The sequence below is a fragment of the Eumetopias jubatus genome, unplaced genomic scaffold, assembly GCF_037043125.1.
Source record: "Eumetopias jubatus isolate StellerSeaLion01/CBP00866 unplaced genomic scaffold, mEumJub1_p1.0 scaffold_10, whole genome shotgun sequence".
NCBI lineage: Eukaryota > Metazoa > Chordata > Mammalia > Carnivora > Otariidae > Eumetopias > Eumetopias jubatus.
In genome coordinates, this window is record NW_028274816.1 from 52,931,160 (window position 1) to 52,949,885 (window position 18,726).

Consider the following 18,726-nt stretch of genomic DNA (forward strand, 5'->3'; position numbering starts at 1 on the left):
GAGCAGGAAGGCAAGAGCATTATAGAAATAAGAGAAAGAATAAATTCAGACACAAGAAAGTAAACTGTTGGGGCGCCTGGGTGGCTCAGTCGTTAAGCGTCTGCCTTCGGCTCAGGTCATGATCCCAGCGTCCTGGGATCGAGTCACACATCAGGCTCCCTACTCAGCAGGAAGCCTGCTTCTCCCTCTCCCACCCCCCTCCCCGCTTGTGTTTCCTCTCTCGCTGTCTCTCTCTCCTTTGAAAAATAAATTAAAAAATCTTTAAAAATAAAATAAAATGGATAAATAAATCTTAAAAAGAAAAAGAAAAGAAAGAAAGAAAACTACAGGCTGAGCAAGGCAGCAGATCGGGGCATGCTACAGGGGCCCTGAACGGCAGCCTGAGGAATCTGAACTTATCCTACAGATGATAGGAGTAACTGGGAAACTTTAAGAAAGTCAGAAACATGACAAAATAGCATTGTCAGGAAGATAACTCTGACATTATTAGGCAAGATGGCCTAAGGCAGTGGTTCTCAACTCTGGCAATTCATTAATTCCCTGGAAGATTTTTTGTTTTTTTTCTTTAACTTTTCATTTTGACATACTTTCAGACCTTCAAAAATGTTCCAAAAATAGTCCAAGTTCCCATATACCTTTCATTCAACTTCCCCAAATATTAATGTTATAGATAAGCACAGTACAATGACCAAAATCAATAAATTATCATTGATAATACAATGAACTAACCTACATATCTTGTTCAAATTCCATCAACCTTTCCACTAAGGTCCTTTTTCTGGACTAGGAACCAATCTAGGATCAAACATTGTATTTGGCGGTGTTATCTCCTTAGTCCCTTTAATTTGGGCCAGTTTCTGAGAAATTCTTTTACCTTCATTAACTTAACTTTTTAAGAATATTGGCCAATTATTCTGTGAAATGACCCTCAGTTTGGGCTTATCTAATATATCCTCATGATTAAAGTTAGGCTATGCACTTTTGGCAAGAATACCACAGACGTGATGCTGTGCCTTCTCAGTCCATCATATCAGGCCGGTGATACGGATATCTCCCATTACTGGTGACGTTAACTTTGAACACTTGCCTAAGGTTTCTCTGTAAAATGACTATGTTACTTGGAAGCTTTTAAAAACTACAAATGCCGGGGCCACACCATAGACCAATCAAGTCAGACTCTCTGGGGATAAGGCACAGGCATTGGTAGGTTTTAAATGCCCTGTAGGTGATTCTAACCAGCATCCAGGGCTGGAAACCACCAGCTTAGTCAATGAAGATTAGAATCCTGGAAATGAATAAGGAAGCCATTCCTCAGGCCTCTCTTTTAAAAATAACAGCCAGTTCCAGGCACAAGATAAATATATTTGGACTTTACCATGGACCCATGGTAGGGGAAAGCAAAGACCAAAAATCCCCTGATTGAGAAAGTGATGGGTGAGTAGACTGCTGTCCAGTGAAAAAAGAAGGCAGGATGCTAAGTAAAGTGTCCAGCCCTGCTGGTCTATTTTCTCTCCAGACTTCAGGGAAACCTTTGCCGCAGAGAAGGCACACACCATGTAATTGTACTGTTATGAGCCTGAAGTGAGCTCCTCTAATTCCACTGAGGGAGGAAGTTATACATAACGTGATACAAATATACGAATACACGCAAAGATGAGCACTTCCAGGTACAGTTGAATGGACTGTTCACAGAATCTAAGTCAGAGCTACACGACCTCCCTTAAACAAGCTTGCCCTCCCCATTTGATCTTTCTCCTTAATCTCTTCTGAAGTAAGGACCCTGTTGTAAATTTCATGAAATAGGAAAGTGTACACAATCTCCTGTCACGGGGTTGTTGAAGCAATGATATTGTGCTCAACTTCCTTATCACTATTATCTTGAGGTTTCCATAAAGAGATTTCATCACCCCTGGAGGCGCCATCGATAACATGCAAAGAGGAACACCAGTTTAACCCAAATCCAGAGGCAGGAAGGACCCTGATGAGAACTATCCCTAAAGTAATCACAAACTACCAGGAGCTGGTGCTGCTGGTGCAAGGGAGCTGCTGCTAGGCAGTAAGTGACGAAAGAGAAGGTAGCTGTGACACACTCAGTGAGCGCTACAAAAAGATGCAACTCAATTATCCCTCAACTATTATAATTCCAAGTATCCCTCAGGCCTCTCTCTGGGATCTCACTGAGAGGCTGGCACATAATTCAATGCTAATACTTAGGTGAAATAATTTATAGAAGGGTGGGGTCAACAAGGTCAAGAATGGCTGGGAAAGGTTTCCCAAAAGAGGCACGATTCAGGTTAGGCCTTTGAATGGTTAAGCCTTAGGGAAACAGAGATGATGAGCAACACAGGCACTGGGAAGCAGGTGTCAGGCACCACCAGAGATGCTAATTTGGAGTGAGAGGGGGTTTGCGTGTATTTTCTGTATTCCTCCCAACCACCACTGGGGGTTATTTCAGAGGATGCCGATCCTCAGAAAGGTAAAGTAACTCGCCAAGGTCGGTGGTGGATCTGGGATTAACAAGCAGGTGTGTCTAGTAGCACCGCCACTGAGAGAAGACTGAACACGGTATGTTTAGGGAACAGGAAGGAGCAGGGAGAACTATGGCGGAAAAATAAGATTAAGAAACAGGGAAGTTAGGTAAGCTTGCCAAAGTGGGACCGTATGTTGTACAGCCACAAAAACTGGACAGAGACATTTGAACTTGGTCTTGTATTTACACAAGAGCCTTCAAAGATTTTGAGTAAGAGAGTAACCAAAGCGACACCCTGAGCAAAGACCAAAGGGGACAGTGGTGAAAATGGTGAAAATCAGGGTTCTGGGTTCCTATGCCAAAAAGATGCCACTAACAACCGCAAAGGGGGCCACACAATACAGTGGAGTGAGAACTGGACTAAGGGACAGAAGCTTGGGTTTAAATGTAAAAAGTGGGGCACCTGGGTGGCTCAGTCGTTAAGCGTCTGCCTTCAGCTCAGGTCATGATCCCGGGGCCCTGGGATCGAGCCCCGCATCGGGCTCCCTGCTTCTCCCTCTCCCACTCCCCCTGCTTGTGGTTCCCTCTCTCGCTGTCTCTCTCTGTCAAATAAATAAATACTCTTTTAAAAAAATGCAAAAAATTACACACTGAAGTCATGACTTTGTTAGGCTAGTTACATACTCTCTCTGCACTTCAGTTTCTCTTCATCCATAAATCAGGTAAAGTGAGACCTAATCCCTAAATGACCTCTAAAAGCTTTGCTACACAGATTGTGGCCCAGCAACCAGCAGCAGCATCGTCCAGAAGCTTATCAGAAATGCAGCATCTCAGGCGCCACCAGAGGAATCAGTCCTGTATTTAAACAAGGTGATCTGTAAACACATTGAAGTTTAAGAGACTTCCCTAAAGTATGCTCCAAGGGCTCCTGGGTGGCTCAGCCGATTAAGAGTCTGACTTTGGCTCAGGTCATGATCTCAGGATCCTGGGATCGAGCCCCACCTGGAGACCTGCCCTCAGCAGGGAGTCTGCTTCTCCCTCTCCCTCCGCTCCTCCCCCCACTCATGTGCGCCGATGCTCGCTCTCTCTCTGAAATAAATAAAATCTTTATTTAAAAAAAAGGGGGGGTTCCAGTTCTAAAATGCAATGGTTTCAGACTCACCTCAACTCTGTCACTTGACAGGGAAGAAAATTACCTATTCACTTCATTTGTGTCTAATTCATTTTTTCATTCATTTTTCCCTCATCCTAACACCGCGGCCCCCTCCCACACACAATAGTAGGTACTTGCCCACACCTGAGTTGTGGTCTTAGGAAGTGCCAGTGGGGCAGCGCTGCCATCTTGTGGCCATGACCGTAAATGCACGGTCGTGCATGCACTGTTCTTGCCCTTGAAGGGGGTGGGAGTCAGCAGAGAGGGTGAAGTCCAAGTCACAGATTACGTAAGAGAATCACAACCACCCACAATGACCGGAAGGAGCTGTCAGACAGACTTCAGCCTGCACGATACAGTCATGTCATCATTCAAAGGGCAGTTTTTCTAATATGTAATAAAATGTGGTATTAGTGGGGAAGCGGGGTTCCAAGCCAAGCTCTGCCCTTGTAACCTTCAAAAACAACAAAAAAATCGCTGCGACACGTTTTCAGACATCCAGCCCCTGCCTGAACTCTGCCAGTAAACTTGTAATTTTCCAAGGAAATTTACTTTGCTATGACAGCTCTTTCTCATCCTGAGCCGAACGTGTCTGCTGCACACTCACCAGTCCAAGTCCTACTCTGTTGGCCCTGAAATGCGTCTAATACATTTTCACAAAACAGACCTTTCCCAAATGACAATCCTGAAGTCCCTACACTTTTCTGTCCCTTTCCAATGGGCCAGCGAAGTGTGTCCAGCACAGCGGAAACTCAGTATCCTAGGAGTGTTCTAACCAGAGCAGCAGAGCCACGGGACCACCCGCTTCCCATGCTGGGCGCCAGACCTGTCTTAGAAAGCCACATCAGCTGATGCGACGACACTGGTTTTTCCTACTTGTACAGCGGCTCGGTCACCCCACACTTCTGTTGGCGTATACTTTTTATTCAGCTTTTTAAAAGATTTATTTTGAGAGAGAGGGAGTGGGGGGGAGGGGCAGAGGGCGAAACTCTCAAAGAGACTCCCTGCTGAGTACAGAGCTAGAACTCACAACCCCAAGATCATGACCTGAGCCAAAATCAAGAGTTGGACGTTAAACTGACTGAGCCACCCAGGAGCCCCATATTCAGTTTTATTTTTTTAAGAAATATTTATTAGAGCCTGCTGTGTACTATACCCTGGAGACACAAAAATGAACCAGACCCGGGTCTCTGCCCTCACTGAGCTCTGGGCCATGGAGGGCACCTAAATTCAAAGCCAGACCATCACAGTTCAGTGGGAAATACCTCAACAGAGGTAGACACAGACTTTTGAGGACCATCCCAGCAACCCCCTGTGAAAATCTTCCACTCTTGTTTTCTGGGCTCAGTTTTCCTCATTTCAAGCTCAAAGTGAAAAAAAAAATAGTAATAATGCAAATGTCCCAAACAGTCATAGTTGGGTCAGACATTTCCTTCTGGTTAATCCAAGGCATTTGTGGGCTCATTCTGAATGTCCACTCTATCCTGTTAGAGCTCACCACGGCTGCCACACGAACAGAAATTCTAGCAGGTCAGAAAAATTGAGTGTTAGTAGTCCTGTGGCTTTTCTTTCTTTCTTTCTTTTTTTTTTTAGTCCTGTGGCTTTGAGGTTAATGGAACTGTATGATGTTGCACAAATCATATAACTTAAACTTCCATTCTGTGAAATGGAGCAATTAGGTTAGCCCTCGGTGGGTCTCTATGTTTAGTGAGAGCCCCTCAGGGACAGCCTCACACATTCTTCTCGGTAGCCACCACCTAGCAAACGCCAGGCACACGTTAGGTGCTCAAATGTCTACTGAATATATGTATGAATAAATGATTATTAGGGCAGCATGAATCATGGAATCAATCAACAAACATTTCTGAATGTCTACTAAGTACACTGTGGAGTCAGGAAACCCACCAGGGGCAGAATGGTATTTTCTCCCCACTTTCTCTTACCTCCTTCCTGAAGGGGAAGCTTTGTAAGGCAGAGAGGCTGGGTTGAAACAAATAATGTTCTCAAGATGGGCTCTAAGTAGTTGTCAATATTAACAAGAAAAAAGTCTGTTTGTCCCGGGGGTGTTTTATATCAAGGGACCTGAGGGACCCAAAGCCCCCTCCCATGGTTCCCAGGACCCAAACCCCACCCCAAGTCCTTGGAGGGGAAGACCAAACAGAGGGAACTGACAGGGAGCCAGGGCTGAGGGGACCAGGAGGAAGGGCTGAGGAGCTCACTGACACTGCAGCAGCTGGGGAGCAGACTGACGGAAAACTCAGTGGGCAAAGGAAAGCACTCCCACCAGGTCCCTTGTGGTACATGACCATTCATCAGTGAAATTTTCTTTCTGATAATGGACTGCACTTTTCACATGCTTCCTAACATATCAGGCCTAGTTAAAGTGTTATGAGAATATCCCTTAATTCAACAAACATTGATAGAGTACTCCCGAAGTGCCAGGCCCTATGCAAAAATGAACAGTAACACCCCCTCCACTACCCTCAAAGATCCCCATCCAATTAGCTCCATGCTCCTCTGCACTGCCCTCCTCTGTGGCCTCCACCAATCCAAATCCTACCCTACCAGCAAGCCCCCGCCCAAGCTCCACCTAACGAGAGTCCCCCCAAGTGACTCTGAGCCCACAGTGAACTCTTGCCACTTCTGGAATTTGGTTCCACTTCCAACTCTAGGTTTTATGAATATATGTCATCTCGCTGGTTAGATTTGAGCCTCTGGAGAACAGAGACCATTGTTAGAATTCTCCAGAGAAACCACACCCGTGGTTTATATCAGACCAAGCTCAGAACAAGCCCACGCCTTCAACTGGAGACAAATCCCCGTTGTGCCTGCCTCATGAAGGTGCTTTATAAACTTTGTAGTAGCAGTCTATAATCAACTCTCCAACATGTCGATAAGCAGCAATAATTTGAAAATTGAGAGGGTGGGGTACCTAGGTGGCTCAGTCATTAGGCGTCCGCCTTCTACTCAGGTCATGATCCCAGGGTCCGGGGATTGAGCCCCGCATCGGGCTCCCTGCTCCGTGGGAAGCCTGCTTCTCCCTCTCCCACTCCCCCTGCTTGTGTTCCCTCTCTAGACGCTGTCTCTCTCTCTCTCTCTGTCAAATAAATAAATAAAATCTTAAAAAAAAGAAAAGAAAATTGAGAGGGTAAGAATGATCATACAGAAATCAAAAAGGGTTTCACTCATGCCTTGCCTCTCCCCTCCTAAGTCAAACAATCACGCCACCTGTTCTCACTCCTGCCTGGAGGCTGCCAGGGAGGACTTCCTTGTTAACCTTTCCCTCCGCCCCCGCAAATATCACTCAGCATTCAAGCCTGTCTCTCCCCTTTCTTTGAGCACATTTCCCAAAGTCTCTGAAATGAGTCAAGTTGAGTAAGTACTGATGTTCTCACCTTAATGGTTACTCTAAGTAGTATTACCTTCTTCCTTTGCCCTGGGCTGTTTCCAAAGTCTGGAGCCAACAATCCCAACAGCACAAACACCCTTTAAGGGCTCCTTCCCTCCTATGGTTTCTGTTTCTCAAACCTTCTTGGCCTTGAAGCCCTGGGGGTCTTCCACCAACCCAGTTCCTTCTCCTTTAGTCTGGAGCAATTCCCTCCTATGGTTTCTGTTTCTCAAACCTTCTTGGCCTTGAAGCCCTGGGGGTCTTCCACCAACCCAGTTCCTTCTCCTTTAGTCTGGAGCAATTAAGCCACAGCCACCTTCCTGATGAACAACAAGGAAGCCCAGTATGACCCACTGCTCCAGGGGCAATGTTCTGGGCAAGAGAGAAATAGCCTCTCATCTTCGGTACTCTCTGCTTCCCACAGAAGTGGGAAGTATGTGGCCACAGAATTGGTAGGAAATTGTAAACAGAGTGAGGACAGGGCAACTTCTCAAGCAACACTCCTGTTGCTCCAGGGGCCTGGAGGACAGAGGGGGAACAAATCATGTCATCCACTCTTCTGCTGACCCTTAGTACTCACTTTCCTGCCCGATATTAAGCTAGAAAGCACCAAAAAAGATATAAGGAAATTCAAAGAGCAAAAAGATCTGGGGAAGAAATCCTAGCACCCTGGGGGGTAAGGAGTGGGGGAAGAGGAGGGGAGGGAACCAGTATTGCTGCCAAGTTGTCAGTCACCTTCTAGTGTTCTTAAGAATGCTTCATTTTTTTGTTTGGCCAGTTTTGCCTCCGAGATTCCTGTAAACCTGTTACCTAACAAGGTCAGCGTCACTTAGCTGTTCTCACCCTCTAATGGGAACACTGGCCAGGGATTAAAGCCCAGACCGCCATCCCCAGGAAGACGTCGGGGGCCTCCAACTGGGAACCCTCCACACTCTCTTCAAGTGACTCAACAGCAGCACCAACAGTCGCAATGAAAATTCTAATCTCTTTCCTCCTTCTGTTGCTGCCACTAATGCTGATGCCTGTGGTCACTAGCAGCCCAAATCCAGGTAATAAGATTAATTTTCTATAAAGGGGAAGCAAGGGGGAGAAAATGCGGCAAAACAGAGAAGAAAATGCGGCAAAAAAAAAAACCCAAAAAACCAACAACCATGCATTGAAATGTAGCCCCTTCCAGCTACAAGGATTTGGGACAAGTTAGCTTCTGTCAATGCCTGGTTCCTCATTTACAAAAAGGAGAAGACTATACTTACATCCAGAATGTTGCGAGACCGAAATGAGATAGTGGGTATCAAAATATCTGAAACTGTAGCTAACAAAATATAGATATACACTGGCTCAATAAAAATCTGCTCCCTTGGGATGCCTGGTTGGTTCAGTCAGTTGAGCGTCTGCCTGCGGCTCAGGTCATGATCTCAGGGTCCTGGGATCAAGTCCCGCATCGGGCTCCCTGCTCAGAGGGAAGTCAGCTTCTCCTTCTCTCCCCGCCTGCTGCTCCCCCTGCTTGTGCTCACTCTCTTTCTCAAATAAATAAGATCTTTAAGTAAAATTTTTAAATTAAAAAAAAAAATCTGCTCCCTTACCTTCTGCCGTTAATCCCTTTCCAGAAGAGCCAGTCTCGGTGACGGCAGTGTAAAGGTGTTAAAGGCAACTGTACATTCATGGAGGATGAGAAGTCCTTGCTTATATTCTTTATAGCGCACCAGAATGCAACCAATAATTTTTAATGCTATTTAATGGTAAAGTAATAAACTAGAAAAATCATATCACCAGACAGTATCCATATTGGAAGCTTTAGCCATACTAAGCTCACCTTTTGGGAAGCAGGCCTTAGGTTAAAGGCTCCAAATCAGCTCCAGCTTTTACTACATCTCAGGTGGCCTCACCATTAGCCGAACAACCATGCAGAAGAGAGCTCATCCCATGTATGTTTCTACTTGAGAGAACCAACTCCTCGACGGCTACTTTGAGGTAAAATAGCTTTTTTACATATTTAACTTGATCCTTAAAATCAGAAGTTCACCTTACTCCACCCCAATTTTACACTTCCCTTGTAGAGATCTCTGGGAGGTGCTGGGCCCCATAGTGCTAGGGTCTAGACTGCCAGTCTGGAGGGGAAGGCTTTTCCATCATAGTGACAGACACCAAGGCTAGAGTCCTCACCCTCGATTCAAAGCTCTAACCACAACCTGCCTTTCCAATCCACCCCTCATCTCACTAACAAATGCTCTGTGTTCCACCTAAACTAAGACTGTTGGTTGTTCCCTGAATGGGTCTCGTGCTTCCCCACTAGCTTAACTTCACTCATACACTCAGCTCAGAAACCACCTCCTCCTCACAGCCTCCCTGATACCTCTCTCAACCAGATACGAGCCCTCCGTCCTGTGAACGTGCTTAGTCCAAACCTGACTCTCTCTTTGCTCTTGTCATATTCTGTCCTATATTGAAGGTGTACCTTCCTCCTTCCTCCACCCCTGCCCTTCTAGACTGTAACCTCCTTGGTGGCACAGTCTGGTATATTGTTTCCATATCCCTCACACTATCCAGTATAGTGTTCAGTAAATATTTGCTAAGTGAAAGAATAAATGCTCAGGTTTCTAAGTTCAAAATGTTGCCCTTAAAAGACTCTACACCTGGGTTTGATAACAGCTCTATTAACATTTGGGGCTGGGTAATTCTTTGCTGTAGGGTGCTATTCTGTGCATTGTAAGATGTTCAGCAGCATCTGTGTGGCCTCTATCAACTAGATGCCAAAAGCAGGCTCTCCAACCCTGCCCCCAGTTAAGATAGATAAAGTTAACTCTAGACGTTGCCAAATGTCCCCTGGAGGGGGAAACTGATCCCCAGCTGAGAACCCCTGCAATAGTTCTCAAACCTGACAACACGTTTAGACTTACTTAGACCTGCAGACTCAGCCTTAGAGCCCAGGGAACCTAGATCCAAATCCTGTTCCACCCTTACTTTGCAACCCTAGACAAGCTGCTTCATTTTGTGGAGCCCATTTTACCATCTTAAAATGAGTAAAATACCATTTAGAACATATAGTTGTTGTGAATATTAAATGATCTATAATGTATACCTAGCAAGGATTCAATAAACGGACTGAGTAAAATATCTCAAGTCGCTCCTAAAGCACAATGGCAATGAATTGGGGAAAGCTCCCTCTGCCGCCAGGTGGCGCTATTACAGCCACATCCGGCTCCATCTCAGTCTTCCAGCCAAACACAGCTTTGCAGGACCTGTCTGGCTAGAGGAAACGACACCCCTCACCTTCCCATCCCCCCCAAATTCTCAAAATAAAATCGGATCTTACTTTATCTCTTAAAATAACCACATACATGCAGAGTGTGTTTTTCACAGAGAGGGAGGAGACTAGATAAGAATATATGAAAATGTTAGGAAACAAATCACTTATAATAACAGATAAATTACTTATAACATCATTAACTACATTAATCTACAATAATAGCTGAATGTGTTAAGCAATCCTATGTGGCAGGCAGTGTTGTAAGCTCTTCACTCATATTACCTCATTGTGTCTTCACAGAAATATAATGTATTTTTTAATTCACTTTTCATTTTTCAGACTTAAGAAATGCTATAAAAATAATCAGAGTTCCCATATATCCTTCATCCAGTTTTTTTCAAATAACATCTTACATAACCATAATATGATTATCAAAACCAGGAAATTAGCATTGACATAATACTATTTTTTAAATGTTTTATTTATTTATTTATTTATTTATTTACAGCGAGAGAGGGAACACAAGCAGGGGGAGTGGGAGAGGGAGAAGCAGGCTCTCCTCTGAGCAGGGAGCCCGATGCGGAGCTCGATCCCAGGACCCTGGGATCATGACCTGAGCCAAAGGCAGATGCTTAACGACTGAGCCACCCAGGCACCCCCATAATACTATTAATGAATGTAGTAATATTCATGTTTGCTAATCACCCCATTAATGTCCTTTTTCTGGTCCAGAATCCAATCCAGGATACTACACTGAATAAAGTTGTCATGTCTCCTTGGTTTTCCCCAAGCTAGAGTAGTCTCTCAGCGTTCCTTTCTTTCATGATTTTGACAGTTTTGAAGAGTACTGGTCAGTTATTTTGTAGAAAGCCCCTCAGTTTGGGTTTGTCTGATGTTTCTTCATGATTAAATTCAGATTATGCATTTTTGGCAAGAATACCACAGAAGTCATGTGTGCCCTCTCCATGCATCAAATCAGATGGCCCACGATACTGATCATTCCCGACTACTGATGATATTCATTTTGAACACTTGCTTAAGGTGGTGTCTGCCAGGTTTCTCTAATGTAAAGCTACTCTTTTCCCCACTATAATTAATAAGTATCTTGTGGAGAGATACTTTAAGACTATGCAAATAGCCTGTTTCTTCTCATCATACTTTTGCCCACTAATTTTTAAAATCCATTGATGATTCCCACCTTCAACAAATGTTACTATGGTATTAGCCAAATGGTGATTATCTATTTCCAACATTCCTTCTACATTTATTAATTGGGATTCTACTATAAGAAAAAGCTTCTCCTTCTCTCCCATTTATTTATTGAATTATTTGTTTATATGAGTAAAGACTCATGGATATTTACGGATTATAACCCATTACTATCATTATTTATTATGTTGTTCATATTGTCTCAGAATTGATTATTGAGAGCTCCTGCAAGTAGGCTTCTATGTCTTTTTGACATATCATTTTTTAGCAGTTCCGGACTTTCTGATACCACAAGATGTTCCGGGCTCATCTTGTACTTCCCTGGCCTGCCTTGGAATCAGCCATTTCTCCAAGGAGCTCTGGTTCCTTTCATTGGAGAATAGTACTCACAAACCATGGGCACGAAGGTATTGCCCATGGCTACTAGGTGCTAGTGCTTCTACGCCCTCTAGTGGACAAAGCTAGGAAACAGATGCATACGCACACACTAATGGACTATTATTAGCCCCATTTTACAAATTAGGTAAATGAAACACAGAAGTTAGGCAACTTGTCCGAAATCATAAAGTTAATATGTAGTGGAACAGGGAAGTCAAAATAATGATAGATCTACCACGAATCCTAACAAGTAGGAGTAGCTTCTTTACACATACAGGTCAGCATAAAGCAACAAACCTAACATTCCAGCACAGACACCCTCTTTGGGACTGAGTGACAGAAATCCGCAATAATAACCACAATAATAACCATCATGTACTGAACACCTACTTGGGCACTGGTCACTGGGCATCCCCAGTAGCTCATTTATTCCTAATTCTGCAAGGTGGATACTACTATTCTCGTTTTACAAACCAGAGAACCAAAGATCAAAGAAGCCGAGACAACATCGTTAACTAACAGAGCAAGTAGTTGATGCCAGGTCCGCCTGCCTGGATGTAAAGTTCATGCTTATTCCACTGTATCAATATTCTCCAAAATTGATTTTCGGTAGGACATAAATTAGCTTTTACTTCAATAGTTATGTTTATGTCAATGCATCTTAGAAAAAAATCTAAGCATGTATCAAGCCCCTAATCTCACAGATAATATTGCAGAGGATGAGGCTGTTTTGTAAATTAAATCTGTTTAAAGAAAAAGTAAGAAGTAAATAATAGTAGAGGTGATACAAGCTACAAAAAGCATCATAAAGGTGGCACAGAAATGTCTGAGGTTTGGGAAACACAATATTACAGGAACATGCAGCTTCATTTTAAGTTACACCATGGAATTAGGGTTGTAAAGGCTGCAGAAAAACAACAGACTTAAGAAACCTGGACCCGGGTTTTAGCTTCAGAGGCGTCACCATTACCTTTGTGAACTTGGGCATTTCATTTGCTCTCTCTGTGCCTCAGTTTCCTCATCTGAAAAAAAAAGGGAGAGTGATTTGGTTAATTAGTACAACCCTTTTACAAGCAATTTAGTAATAATATCAAGAAACATAAAACTATTCTTAACTTTTGACCCAGCAATTCCACTTTGGGAAATCTTGCCCAAGACAATAATCTAACATTTGGAAAACAGTTACAAACATAAATTTATCAATATCCAAAAGTAAAACAATCTAAATATTCAGCAATGAGTGAACAGTTAAATAATTAGGAGCTCATATGCTTACTGGGAATGTTATGCAGTCATTAAAAATGTCTGTTATTGGGGCGCCTGGGTGGCTCAGTCGTTACACGTCTGCCTTTGGCTCAGATCATGATCCCAGGGTACTGGGATCAAGCCCCGAGTTGTCATTGGGCTCATTGGGCTCCCTGCTCAGCGGGGAGTTTTCTTCTCCCTCTCCCTCTGCCCCTTCCCACAACTCATGCACTCTCTCTCTCTCTAGTAATAAATAAAATTTTTTTTAAAAGGGGGGGCACCTGGGTGGCTCAGTTGGTTGAGTGTCCGTCTCTTGATTTCAGCTCAGGTCATGATCTCAGGATCATGGGATCCAGCCCTGAGTAGGACTCTGCGTGGGCATGGAACCTGCTTGAGATTCCCTCTCTCCCTCTGCCCCTCTATGCTCGCACTCTCTCTCTTTCTCAAAAAAAAAAAAAAGTTAATAAAAATGTCCATTATGAGGATGACAGAGCAACATGCTTATAAAGTGAACAAAAAGAAACTTGTTCACATACTATGGTTATCACTGTATAAAGAAAATCATATGCAGGAAACACACCAAAATACCACAAGACGATAAGAATAAAGATTTCTTTATTTGCACTTTCCAAATTTTCTCTAATATAGCTATATTACATTTAGAATGAAAAAACTTCTAAATAAAGAGATTCAACTAAATAACCTCCAAGATTCCCTCTGGCTCTAGCACTCTGTGGCTTTCCTCTGGAACTACAAGTAGAGGTCAGTTGAGAGTAAAATATTAGAAAAGTTTAGATGGCAGGGGCTATGTGTGCCTGTTTAAATTATTTTAATAGCACTCAAAACAGCACATGAGAACATTTGGAAACTAGCACTTGGGAAAATGATGCAACACCTTCCATCTGTGTGGCAGAAAGGGCACAAGTCTGGGAAAGAGCCCTGGATTGAACCAGATGATCTCTAAGGGCCCTCTCCAGAAAATCTGTTCATTTGCTTATTGAACAAACATTTACTAAGTGCCTACCATGTGTCAGCTGTATGTAGTTGAATGACTATTGAGCCATCTGTGGGAGAAAGATTTTTAGTTTCCTAGGGCAGCCCTAACAATTTAGCACAGAATGGGGAGTTTAAACAACAGAAATTTATTTTCTCACATCTCTGGTATCGCTTTGCCCAAATCTCTTCTTATAAGGACTCCAGTCGGACTGAATCAGGACCCACCATAACGACCTCATCTTGACTCAAACTCATTTTAACTCAGTCAACTCTTTAAAGGCCCTATCTTCAAATACATTCTGGGGATTAGGGCTTCATCATGAATTTGGGGGGACACAATTCAGTCCACAGTAGATTTCAAACAACAAACTATACATATAACTGTGCGTTAAGGGAGCTGCCTTCAAATACAATGGAGAACCATGTGAAAGCATAATTAACTTTTACAGGAAATATCAGAAACTACTGTACAAAGGAAGCATCATCTGGGCCCACTTCTAGCTCCAGAGTCTCAGGTCTATCAACCGTCATCCTTGATTGTCATAGAAATATTTTAGGTATCACAAAATGGGAATAAGACAGCATCAGGTAATAAGACAGACTTGACTAGAGGCCAAAAGAGGAATGGATTTGTTCCGGAGGCACAAAAGTAAATACCATCCTTTTATAGTTGAACTGGGATTATGGACTCAAATACAGGAACTTGAAGGTCAGGTGAAGATCCTGACTAGTTTATGGAATAATCTGCTCCTTGTTCTCATTCCTTAAGTCATGAGAATTTTAATGTGTGCTGGGGCTAAGGGGTATTGTCAGGTCTTTTTTTTTTTTTCCTAAAAATTTATTTATATATTTGAGAGAGAAAGGGAGTGAGAGCAGGAGAAGGGTGGGAGGGACAGAGAGAAACCCAAGGGGACTCCACATGGAGCACAGAGCCCGACTTGGGGCTCAATGCAGGGCTTAATCCCACGACCCTGAGATCATGACTCTGAGATCATGACCTGAGCCAAAACCAAGGGTCAGATGCTCAACCAACTGAGCCACCCAGGTATCCCTGTCAGGTCTTGATTTATGCCCACCTTTTGTCCTTTCTTCCATCTAGAAGCCATTCTTTTTCCACCTACCTCCAGCTAAGCTCTTCTCTAAGCCAGATTCTAAACCTCAATTCCTTATCCATTTAAAATACTCCTCTCTTGAAGTACCCTAGATCCCTGAATAAAAAAGGAAATTAGGGATGTCTGGGTGGCTCAGTCAGTTAAGTGTCTGCCTTCGGCTCAGGTCCTGGTCTCGGGGTCCTGCGATCAAGCCTGGCATCAGCACAGGGAGCCTGCTTCTCTCTCTCCCTCTCCCTCTGCCACTGCTCCCCTTGTGCTCCTTCTCTCTCTAAAATAAATAAATAAAATCTTTAAAAAAGAGAGAGAGAAAGGAAAAACCACTGATGCAGGTAGCACAATGCTGGGGTACCATTTCTGTTGGCCCCTTCCCTTTCCGGTGCCTGGCCATGACCTGTTTCCTTCCACCAGGGGTCGCCAGAGGCCATCGGGACGATCGCCAGGCTCCTAAGAGGTGGCTCCCCGAAGAAGGCCAAGAATGTAAGTGCAAAGGTCAGTATCAACAATAGAACTGCACCATCACCATCCAATTCCCTCCCCTGAGCCCCACCCCTGCCCCCCACACACCACTACAGATGTTTTCTGAGCTGACTTCACCCACTGCCCTCTCCTCCAGCCCACCACATGCAGCACCAACGCTTGTCTTCTTCCTGAGTCTCCAAGCAAGAGCAGGACCCCTCCAAAGTCCAGGGAGAGCTGGCTGAATCTCTGGCTGCCCCTTCTCCTTTAGTCTTTTCCCCCAAGAACCCAGGGCTGCCTTACAAAAATTCCTGGATCTTGTTTTTGACCTTTGGTTACCCATAAATAAGACTGAAATCGGAGAGGCAAAATGCTTGGCCTAGTTAAAGCAGCCAAAGGCAGCCGCCTCAATCTTCATATTTTGGTCTCCTTAATGATATCTTGATGCCCCCTCCAAACCTGCCACCAAATTCGTGCCAATACAGGTCAGGCAAAACAACTCAGAAATCCTGGTGCTCATATAACTGGGTATCCCCACTGTTCTGTGTTGACCCCTTTCCCCACCTCCACTGCAGTCTGAAAAAGAAACTGGAAGGCAAGGAAGATGGCAAGTAAAGCCCTGCCCCCACTCCCTATTCTCAAAGATATTAACCTTCCCCTCTAAGCACCAAACCTGTTATTTCAGACTGGTTCCTGAGAGCCCCTAAAAGAAAAATCATGACAGTGCCTGAGATGCCAAAGAAGCAGTGTCCCTGTGATCAGTACAAGGCCCGTGTGAAGAAAACCAGTAAGTTTCAAAGAATGACCTTCCTTAAACCAGAGGCACTCTGTGGAATCAACTAGGGACGGAGCAGGGGTTGAGAATAGACAAGAGAAGTGAAATGAACACCAAGATAAGCACACCTCTCAACACTTTCTACTCAATATCAACTTGAGGAAATAAGAAGAGCAAGGGAGGCGGATACAGTTTTCCTAATACTAGAAAGGTTCAACCAAATTCTTAGATTTTAGAAGCTCATTGCTTATCAAAGTGGAGGGAGATGGGGCTATTGGGGACCCGGTCATTGATCTCTGAAGATGTCAAATAGAATTTGGTTCCTCCCTTGGGACGTTTTTAAATGTCATATAAAAAGTAAATTGGCAAATTAAACTGATTGAAACAATGATATTATGAAGAATGAGATAAATCAAGATCCTTATCACTGGTGGTAGAAGTAAAATACAATTTGGTAGTACCTATCAAAAATTTATTTATTTATTTTTAAGTATTTTATTTTGGGGGGCACCTGGGTGGCTCGGTTGGTTAAGCATCCAGCTCTGAGGAATGAGGAGTGAAGAATATATTTTATTTTAATTAAAAAAAATTTTTTTTAATTTTATTTTTTCCATTGGACGAGTCTTTTATATCATCTTGAAAGCTTTCATAAAAATTAAATTTTTTTTAAAGATTTTATTTATTTATTTGAGAGAGAGTGAGAGAGAGAGAGCACAGAGAGGGGGGAGGGTCAGAGGGAGAAGCAGACTCCCTGCTAAGCAGGGAGCCCGATGCGGGACTCGATCCCTGGACTCCAGGATCATGACCTGAGCCGAAGGCAGTCGCTTAACCAACTGAGCCACCCAGGTGCCCAAAAATTAAGTTTTTAAAACGTTTTTAACATTAATCTTTATTTTCACCCTAGGGCACCAAAGGCACCACAGGAAGCCAAACAAGCACTCCAGAGCCTGCCAGGAATTTCTCAAACAATGTCAGCTAGCAAGCTTTGCTCTGCCATTGTAGGACCTCTGAGGGCTCGCTCTCCCAATGAAACATTCTCAGTCAAGATGATAGTGAGCACACCTAGAGGATGTTCTTCTCTCACTTCTAGCTCACCCTCCGTGTCCCCTCTCCAGTGTTCTCACAAAGCATTTTCCCCGAGATTATTGCTCCCTCTGGTGCCCTCTTCTCTTGTCAGTCTTTTCCTGTGCCCTGCTCTCTCTCCCCTTTCCCGGGCTTAAGCTTAATTACCTGAAAGAAACCTGGAAACCCTGGCTTCTTAACTGGTCCCAAATGACCTTAAATATAACCAGGCAAGTAGCAAGCAGAAGTCAATAAATATTTTTAAATGTAATAAGTCAAAATCATTTCTTTCAAATGGGGTCTGGCAACTCATTCAATCCCCACTCTAGCCTGTTTACTGCAAATTCTACCCAGATTCTACACACACTTCTCCCCACCCCCAGCCTCACTCTTCCTCTCCACTGCCCAATTTTTTAATGCTTTTACCCATTTAACAAACCTTTTTGAGGTAAGAGCTAAGTGGGGCAAGAAGGCAGGTATAGCAACGAATCCGACATGATCTTACTAAAGACAATGTAGGTTAAAGAAAAACAAAAAAACCCTGGCACAGCCTCCCAACACATAAAATGCCTTCAATATTTATGATTCTTCTTATCATCATCATTATCGTTAATGGTCGTTGCACTCTGTGAGTTTCCAATCTAGTACAGAAAACACATGTTCATGGGCGCCTGGGTGGCTCAGTTGTTAAGCGTCTGCCTTTGGCTCGGGTCGTGATTCCAGGGTCCTGGGATCGAGCCCTGCATCGGGCTCTCTGCTAGGCAGGAAGCCTGCTTCTCCCTCTCCTACTCCCCCTTCTGTGTTTCCTCTCTCGCTGTCTCTCTTTGTCAAATAAATAAAATCTTTAAAAAAAAGAAAGAAAGAAAAGGAAACACATATTCATAACCACAGTTCAAGGCTAGAGAGATGGTGTGGAAGATCTCAAATGCCACTGAAAAGGGCTTCAAGCTGTAAAAATGGGAGGGTGTCATTTTTTTAACATGGAAATAAAATGATCAAAGCAATAATATAAGGATATTAAACTGGCAGCCATTTGAAAGAATGAATAAAGAGGAAAAGATTATTAAAACATATAAAGACTGCCTCCCCTCTAACCCTTTCCTGAAATGTCAGAAGGGGAGGGGGAAAAAAAAAGGAACACTCATCCAGTATCTGACTTCTGTCATCCCAGATGAAACAAAGGACTAAATTAGGTTGCTTGCCTTAAGAGAAAAAACACTTTAACTGAGTGGTAA

The 18,726-nt window shown here is 43.6% G+C and overlaps 1 protein-coding gene and 1 long non-coding RNA gene across 4 annotated transcripts in view; one reads left to right on the forward strand and one right to left on the reverse strand.

Annotated features, from left to right (window-relative positions):
• LOC114197077 (uncharacterized) overlaps positions 1 to 18,726 on the reverse strand; it is a 59,885-nt gene that overhangs the window by 38,322 nt on the left and 2,837 nt on the right. For all 3 annotated transcript variants that reach the window (XR_003606853.2, XR_015769076.1, XR_015769075.1), the window contains exon 3: positions 12,816 to 12,867. This is a non-coding gene — a long non-coding RNA (uncharacterized LOC114197077). The remainder of the gene's footprint in view (positions 1 to 12,815; positions 12,868 to 18,726) is intronic.
• Positions 7,982 to 17,469, forward strand: CXCL17 (C-X-C motif chemokine ligand 17). The gene is made up of 4 exons (XM_028087908.2): positions 7,982 to 8,060; positions 15,607 to 15,687; positions 16,340 to 16,441; positions 17,334 to 17,469. The coding sequence occupies exons 1-4, from the start codon at positions 7,982 to 7,984 to the stop codon at positions 17,429 to 17,431; spliced, it is 360 nt and encodes a 119-aa protein (XP_027943709.1). The 3' UTR covers positions 17,432 to 17,469.

Bases quoted from the DNA above. Each gene is read 5' to 3' on its own strand.
- CXCL17 (XM_028087908.2), top strand. From the start codon at position 7,982: ATGAAAATTCTAATCTCTTTCCTCCTTCTGTTGCTGCCACTAATGCTG. The intron at 15,688-16,339 runs GTCAGTATCAAC...CTGTTATTTCAG, and splicing joins CCAAGAATGTAAGTGCAAAG to ACTGGTTCCTGAGAGCCCCT. The intron at 16,442-17,333 runs GTAAGTTTCAAA...TTTTCACCCTAG, and splicing joins GGCCCGTGTGAAGAAAACCA to GGCACCAAAGGCACCACAGG.